The 8,350-nt window shown below is 42.4% G+C and overlaps 1 protein-coding gene across 1 annotated transcript; it reads left to right on the top strand.

Moving 5' to 3' along the window:
- The first annotated feature begins 2,055 nt into the window (after positions 1-2,055).
- Positions 2,056-6,549, top strand: EEF1A1 (eukaryotic translation elongation factor 1 alpha 1). Its single transcript, XM_034431898.3, has 8 exons — positions 2,056-2,088; positions 3,125-3,313; positions 3,832-4,011; positions 4,120-4,416; positions 4,508-4,658; positions 4,766-5,022; positions 5,107-5,341; positions 6,141-6,549. The coding sequence occupies exons 2-8, from the start codon at positions 3,170-3,172 to the stop codon at positions 6,263-6,265; spliced, it is 1,389 nt and encodes a 462-aa protein (XP_034287789.1). The 5' UTR covers positions 2,056-2,088; positions 3,125-3,169; the 3' UTR covers positions 6,266-6,549.
- The last annotated feature ends 1,801 nt before the right edge of the window (positions 6,550-8,350 follow it).

The following is an 8,350-nucleotide window of genomic DNA, read 5'->3' as shown; positions in this document are numbered from 1 at the left end:
CAGGAAGCCCCAGGGAGATGGGGAGATTGCCTCTGACAACCAGGCATCTGGTATCTCTTGCAGACCAAGCTAAAATAGCTATAGAGGGCAATGTCCAATGACCTCAGGTGGGGGGGCATGCATACAGCAGACAAAAAAAAAAGCTAGATGGATCCCAACCCTTGACTGAATCAACAAATGGTCAGGGAAGCAAGCCAGATGATATTCACCAAAAAGTCCTGTTGGAAAAGGGACAACCGTGCTTTAAAAATGAAACAGTTTAGGGCCTGCCCGAGGAGCCTCTGGCAGGTACAAATTAAAAAAAGCCATGTCATGAAGATGGCAGGGGGAAAAGTTACAATGACATCTGTGTGCAATGATTAGGCACACAAGACAAAGAGCCCTATGACTGAGTACCTGAGTTAAACCCATGCCTCACAGATACTATATAGTTGTGAAGGAATACTGTATACCTCATGGAGAAAAAGCATAGTCTGGCAAGCTTTAACTTGATTGCAAGTAAATTCCACTGAGTTTGATGAAGCTCATTCTGTAAGTGATTTGTGAGAAGCAGGTGAAAGGGCTGAAATAGTTATAATTAAATCTTTCATCATTTAATAACACAATACAAATTTCTCCGATTTGACCAAGTGATTATTTTTGATGCCTATGCTATGTCCACAGTATTAAAGTAAGGCAACAAACTATCAGATTTTTTGAAAATTTTAGTCATTTTTTCCTCATACTACAATATTTAGCAAGCTCCAGAAAATTGCCTATTAGCATATATGCTACTGTAGTTATAAATTATGAAGTTTTATGAGCCCATTTCAGTTAGTACTTAGTAATAGTGAATAGCTAAATTCAACTATTTAAATACCAGAGATTCCAATGCAAAAGTCATAATCCAGCTAAAACAAAGTATTTTCCTATCTTTGTCTCTATGTTGTTGTTCAAGGGAAAGAATTTACACACCCTTTTAGTGAAATAGATGAATAAACCCGTAGACTATTCCAAACAATATTTTGTTTTCAAAATTAAACTACATATTAAAATGTACACATCTTCCAGCTCTTGTAGTTATAAAACAACGTGTATTTTTAATTACTAATGAAACATTCAACAAATGGGAGGGGGGAGGGGGAGACTGGTTTTTTCGTGTTTTTCACAGCATATCGCTATTTACCAAACCGGGAGAAATATGGTCGACGAAGAGGGGATTGGGTGATTCTATCGATGGGTGAATGGAGTGAAGTGAAGGGTGGCGAGGATGATCCGTCCGCGAGGGACGTGACCGGCGCTGAAGTTATGCTGGGGTCGAGCGGACGAGATATGGAAGGAGGGCACGAAACGAAAGGTCCCGGGTAGGTTAAGAGGCGGCACCGCTCTTGACCCGCTGCCTTCAGCACGATCCCAGCGGCTCCTGCAAACTCGGTGGGCTGCCTGCAGGAGAAGCGGAGAAACTGCGGGCTACCCCGCGCTGGGTGCGAAAAGTCGGCGGCGAGAGAAAAAAAAGCATCAGAATTATAAGAGTTGGAAGGGACCTCGTAGGTCATCTAGCCCAACCCCCCGCCCAAGCAGGAAACCCTATACCATTTTTGAAAGATGGCAGTCCGGTCTCCTCTTCAAAGCTTCCAGTGATGAAAAGGGAAGCGCAGCCGGGTTTCAAAGGAGGGGGGGGGGAGAAATAGGCAAGGCTGGGGAAAATCCCGACGACCTAATTCAACCCCCTCTCCGTAAGGGCGAAAGAGACGGGTCTTCCAAATGCCTTCGGGAGGACGAAGCGTCTTTACTCTCGTGGGGGAGAGAGAGGCCGAGGGCCAGCCGGCTCACGAGCGAGCGAAAGGAGACTCTTTGCCACGATGAAAAAGGAGGGGGCGGCATTTCCCCCTCCCTCCCGGAACGTCGTCCTCGAGGAGGGGCGTCCTGTTGAGATGTGTGTGTATGTATGTAAGGGGGAGGATGAGGGGGGAGCGAGTCAGAGCCAGCGGATGGAACGCTGGGAGCGTGACGTGTCCCTCTGGCCGCCGCCCTCCCTGCTCAAGCTATATAAAGGGCGCAGCTCACCCCGTCGGTCTTTTTCGCTACGGGTTTGCCGCTGCTTCGGAGGTGAGTGTTGCTCGACGCGCGTGCGCGCGGCCTAGCCGCGTTTAGACCTGTCGGGGGTGGGGATGGTGGCGGCGGTGGTGAGGAAGGCCCGAGGACCGGTTGAGACGCACGTGCTCCTGGCCCGAGCCAGAGCCGTTCTCGACGCCCGCGAGGGGTTCGGGAGACGGAAGGCGCAGCCACGCACGCTTCGCCTGCGAAGCGGGGGAGGGGGAGGGGGGGAGATGGGATCCACGCGTGTGTCTCTCCGCGTCACCGCCCCCCCTCTTTTCCCCTCCCCCCTTCCCCCCCCCCACTCCGGATTAGAGGCGCAACAGGTCTGGCGCGAGGGGTTTCGGTTACAAATCTGGACGGGCCCCATTCATGCCTTCGGGCCGGAGCGACAAGGGGTTTATGAGGGGAACGATTGGGAGCGTCCGCGGAGCCTCGGCGGGAAACGTGGTTCCGGCGGAACGGGGCCGACTGCACTCGTGGCGCGGCGGCTTCTCCCGGCGCCTCCCTCAGCTTCGCCCGTCGGCCTCGAGGTTGGGAGGGTTCTTCGCTGGAATCCATGCCGCCGCCCGCTTTCCGCTTCACACAAAAAAATGGCCGCTCTCGGCGGCCGTGGCGGCTGGTGCCGCTACCGTCACAAAATGGAGGACGCGGGTGGGGCGGGGCGCGCCAACAAGTGTCTCCCCCCCCTCCTCCGCGACTCGTGCTCGCCTGGCTCCCGACACAAAGGAGCCGCTCGGCCTTTGCCTTCCTCCTCACGCCTGGGATGCCCCTGGCGGCGGCCTAGAAGCGCTGGAACCTCTTCCCGAGTCGAGTCCCTGTTGTCTCCGTGACCTGAAGAGGGGTGGAGCCGAGGAGCTCGAGGCAGGCCTTGGGCCTAGTCTCGGCCTTGGAGCCCCGGAAGGAAGAGATTAAACTCCCTGGCCGTCCTTCCATGCCTTGGTTTACTTCCAGAGAATTTTAAGTGATTTTTTTTCCTCTTACGTTGGAAAAGTCTTTTATTTTTTATTTATTTATTTTTGGCCTTGTGTACTTTTATCCCGTAAAGGATCTTGATTGGAGCCGACGGAAAAGCCTATCTTAACCACCCAACATGGGAAAGGAAAAGACCCACATCAACATTGTTGTCATCGGACACGTCGATTCCGGCAAGTCCACCACCACTGGTCATCTGATTTACAAATGTGGTGGGATTGACAAGAGAACCATTGAAAAGTTTGAGAAGGAAGCTGCTGAGGTGAGTTTGTGGCCTGAAGAATTGTTGGTTTATCTCGTTTTTTATGTAAGGTGCTTGACTTAGAAAGTAATTTGCTTTATTTTAGGTATTGCTGCTGAAACCCTATTTAGCATTCTATCTTAATTACTATAGTTAAAAGTTGTATAGTGTGGATTTTGTAGATTAAAGGAGAAAGGAATAAATTATATATGTATGGGAGAAGTGTAACTAGAAAGGTAATTGTTATATAGTTATATCATTGTATTTAGTAAATGTAGTGTTATAAGTTGATTGGAAAGGGTATGCATTTAAGTGGATATCTTTAAACATTGGCAGATGCAAGGAAAGTTGGATTAGCACTGTCAAGGGGTTAAGTAAGTGAGAGATACTTGGAATTCCTCACTAGTTGTGCCAGTTGCTTGATCTTCTAAACATAGTTTGCAGATTATGTTTCAGAGCATCAGTGCATGCTTCCTTTAAAAGAGAAGCAGTAGTCTTGTAACATTTTGTGCTTTGTGTAATTTTTTTTTCCTTAATAGATGGGTAAAGGCTCCTTCAAGTATGCATGGGTATTGGATAAACTGAAGGCAGAACGTGAACGTGGTATCACTATTGATATTTCACTCTGGAAATTTGAAACCAGCAAGTATTATGTCACTATCATTGATGCTCCTGGACACAGAGATTTCATCAAAAACATGATTACTGGTACATCCCAGGTGAGAATTAATGTGAACTAATGTCAGATATAATATTAATTATTTAAAATTATTATTGTATGTTAGAAACATTGAAGTTAATAATTACCTTTTCTTGCCTCTCCAAAGGCTGACTGTGCTGTCCTTATTGTTGCTGCTGGTGTTGGTGAATTTGAAGCTGGCATTTCCAAGAATGGACAAACCCGTGAGCATGCCCTTCTGGCTTACACTCTGGGTGTAAAACAGCTCATTGTTGGGGTCAACAAGATGGATTCCACTGAGCCACCTTACAGCCAGAAGAGATATGAGGAAATTGTCAAAGAAGTAGGCACATACATAAAGAAAATCGGCTACAATCCAGATACGGTGGCATTTGTGCCAATTTCAGGCTGGAATGGCGATAACATGTTGGAGCCTAGCTCTAATGTAAGTAATTATTGATAGGGTTTTTTTTGTCTGCAGTCACATCGCAAAGGATTGCAGACAATGAATTGCTGTGCTTTTTTTTCCTTTCTAGATGCCCTGGTTCAAAGGGTGGAAGGTGACTCGTAAAGATGGCGGTGCTAGTGGAACTACACTGCTGGAAGCTCTAGACTCTATCTTGCCACCAACTCGTCCAACTGACAAACCTCTACGCTTGCCACTTCAGGATGTCTACAAAATTGGTGGTAAGTATTACAACAGCAATACAGCAAATAACATTTGGAAAAGCTTATTAGGGATGTATATTTACATTTACAAACCTGGCTAGATAAATTGTATTTCTTTATTTAAGGGATTGGTACAGTTCCAGTCGGTCGTGTGGAAACTGGTATTCTAAAACCAGGCATGGTGGTGACATTTGCTCCAGTTAATGTTACAACTGAAGTAAAATCTGTTGAGATGCATCATGAGGCCCTAAGTGAAGCTCTTCCTGGTGACAATGTTGGCTTCAATGTAAAGAACGTATCTGTAAAAGATGTCCGTCGTGGTAATGTTGCTGGAGATAGCAAAAATGATCCACCAATGGAAGCAGCTGGATTCACAGCACAGGTAACTTGGCAGAAGTTTTAGTGTGTCAGTGATTCTAAATTCCACCGTGAGGACAGTACGATTCACTCAAATCTATTCCCACAGGTTATCATCCTGAACCACCCAGGCCAAATCAATGCTGGCTATGCCCCTGTTCTGGATTGTCATACTGCTCATATTGCTTGCAAGTTTGCTGAGCTGAAGGAAAAAATTGATCGTCGTTCTGGTAAGAAGTTGGAAGATGGTCCAAAGTTCCTCAAATCTGGAGATGCTGCCATAGTTGACATGATTCCAGGCAAGCCTATGTGTGTTGAGAGCTTTTCTGACTATCCTCCTCTGGGTAAGTGTTATTTATTAGAAGTATATCATTGTGCTGATATTGTCAGGTTAAGCTATAATGAAACTTCAGTTTACTTGATCTTGGGGTCGTGGATGCTACGTGTAGCAGATCAAATCCTTCTCAGACTGTCAAAATTCAGCCGCTTGGCAACTGGCGTCCATTTATGTATTTAGTGTCCTGTAGTCATGTAATCTCACCTTTTGTGACCTGAAAAGCAAAGTCGGTGGGGAAGCAGGACTCAATTGTTATTAACTTTAAAGTGCAGTAATTCACTTAACTGGAAAAAGAGTCAAAATAGAACAAAACTGAACTGTTGCTTAGCAACAGAAATGTTAAGCTCAATTGGTCGTAAGTTGAGTACCTGTAATTATGTCCCTTCATAATGTTGATGACAAATCACTTAAAATATACTCCCAATTCACCAGACATTGTCAAATGATGGGTGTGCTCCTCCCTCCTTTAGTCTCTTGTAAAGAGTTTTTTGCTATGTCCTGTGCAAGAAACTTCATACTCAATTTACTTTTTGCTTAAAGGAAAAAGTGTTGCAGTGTCTTGCCTACTGAAGGAGTTAAATTGTGTTGGTATTTTTAATAAATTTAGTATTTACTGAAATAGTATTTTAGTAAAAATACTAAGTATTTTTAACCAGATGTATTGGGTTGGACTGCTGTGAAATACCAAGTTAATTGCAACCTCATTTACAGTTGGTAGTGGAGGATCTGAATTGGAAAAAAAGGAAATTGCTGGATTTATATTCCTGTAGTTTGAAAGTTCTAATTCCTTTTTTCTCCCCCATTAGGTCGTTTTGCTGTGCGTGACATGAGACAGACCGTTGCTGTTGGTGTCATCAAGGCTGTTGATAAAAAAGCAGGTGGTGCTGGCAAGGTCACAAAGTCTGCCCAGAAGGCTCAGAAGGCTAAATGAAAATTCTGTACAACTGCCACCTCAGTCTTAATCAGTGGTGGAAGCATGGTCTCAGAACTTTTTGTCTCAATTGGCCATTTAAGTTTAATAGTAAAAGACTGGTTAATAATTACAATGCATCGTAAAAGCTTCAGAAGGAAAGGAATGTTTGTGGACCATTTGTTTCGTGGCAGTTTCTAAGTTATTAGTTTTTAAAATCGGTAATCTTTTTTTTAAAATGGAAACAACTTGACCAAAATCTGTCACATTTTTTGAGACCATTAAAATCAAAAGTTTAATGCAAAGTCTCTGTGTTCTTTGGGGCTATTGGATACACTTTGATATTCAAAAACAATTGTGCTTTGCAGAGCAGTATAGTAGCTGAAAGTAATTATACCTCATTGATTTGGGGAACAAGATTGTTTGCAAAAGTATTGCAGCAGTCAATTTTGTGCCAACATCTTAAGAATTAGAAAATAGTCAAGGAGCTATTTCAATATGCTCAAGTATATCAAAGCTACAAAATAGTTTGTAGATTCAATTTTCCATGTTTAATATTCAAAAGCACAGGTAGGCAGTGACTTCTGTGTTTCCATGCTATTAGTATAGGTTAGTGTTCGATCATTTTAAATGGAATTTTTATTGGAACATTGTGTGATCATGTTGCAGGTTATGATACAGAAATTCACCTCTGATAGAATTTTTCTCAAGCCAATTGCTGCAAGTTAATGGGTATTAAATCAACTAAAAGATCAAATGCTCTTTTCCTACTTTGTAAGTTCTGAGAGACAATATTTTCCAAGATAATTATACTTCACCTTTATAATTCTAAAATGAAATTACACCCTTCAAAAAAATCATGACCAGTTAAACGGTTAAAATTTTGTTTAAAAGCAATATTGTGCTGAGAGTAATCTGTATTCAGGTTCTAGATGTTATGCCAAAGTTAGTGGCTTAAGTCCTATAGTAAATGAAGTCAGTAGTACCATTTCCTTAGAATAGATTTGGTATTTTAATAGTGCCATTAACAGAAGACATTGCTATGCACCATTTCAGCTTCAGAATTTTAATTTGCATTTGTGGTCTCCTACAGGGATGCAGTCAAAAAAAATCCTGGCTATTTTTACCTATACAGCACAAGGTGTAACATACAGAATAACAAGCTTTTCTATCCTTAAAATACTGGGGTTTCTTTCAAATTGTTTTGATGCTCCTGTTACAGCTGAGTATTTTTAAAGAATTTATGGTGAGAGTGAAGCATTGCTCTCTAAAATGAGAACTAAAACCTTGAGTTTTAAAGTTTGGATTGTACCTTCAGTTTCTCTGTGTCTTGACTACTGTAACTGCTAGATAAATGTAACAGTGAAAAGAGTAATGACATCTTGGAAGTATTATTTTCAAGGAATAACAATTTGAAGAAATGACATGTACTAAGTATTTCGCAAACCTACTTTCAAACCATGAAAGCCTTGGGTCTAAAAGAATAGGAAAAATAGTAATTTCAGAAAGTTATTTTTTACTGTTAGTCTCAAGTGGGCAGAGGAAGGTACTGCTGCTTTATCCAGTGGTATTCTCCATTTTTTATCTAAAAAGACTGGGACCAAAAAAAAAAAAAATCCCACTGAAAAATTTAGAAGGCAAACAGCTATATTGATGAAAGCATTATCAGAAAGTCTGTTTAAGTCCTATGAGCTGCACCCAAAAATACTTTTGGACAGAAGTGTGCCAGGACTTTGATTTTAAATACCAAGCTAAGAGAGCTTTGCACAGACTGAAGATAATTCTATGCTGTCATTGGAACTGATAGTTAGTGATTACTTGCCTATGTCAAATAGCTGCCTTTGGTTATTACTAATTTGGTCAACACTTTCTGGCTATTCACATACGTTGATTAGTTTTGCTTTCCATTGCATATGTTACAGTAATAGTATACTACTTGTTGGGTAATGAAAAAAAAATACTAAATTTTGTAAGCAAACAATTGGTCTTCTAGTTTATCTTAAATAAATTTTAAGTCTAGAATTACTTTACCTTCATGGCTCTTTATTTTCCAGGTAAGATGATGTTTCAAAAGAAAGCATGAGTAATTGTCTACTGGACTGGATT

Source organism: Pantherophis guttatus, chromosome 1 (genome assembly GCF_059756535.1).
Source record: "Pantherophis guttatus breed Tessera chromosome 1, ASM5975653v1, whole genome shotgun sequence".
Taxonomy (NCBI): Eukaryota; Metazoa; Chordata; class Lepidosauria; order Squamata; family Colubridae; genus Pantherophis; species Pantherophis guttatus.
Note: the sequence above shows the minus strand (reverse complement) of the source record. Positions and strands in the feature narration are given on the sequence as shown.

What these genes read in the sequence shown, in the direction of transcription:
- EEF1A1 (XM_034431898.3), top strand. Translation starts at nt 3,170, where the DNA reads ATGGGAAAGGAAAAGACCCACATCAACATTGTTGTCATCGGACACGTC. An exon ending in GGATGTCTACAAAATTGGTG is followed by an intron (nt 4,659 to 4,765) that starts GTAAGTATTACA and finishes TCTTTATTTAAG; the next exon opens with GGATTGGTACAGTTCCAGTC. An exon ending in CAGCTGGATTCACAGCACAG is followed by an intron (nt 5,023 to 5,106) that starts GTAACTTGGCAG and finishes CTATTCCCACAG; the next exon opens with GTTATCATCCTGAACCACCC.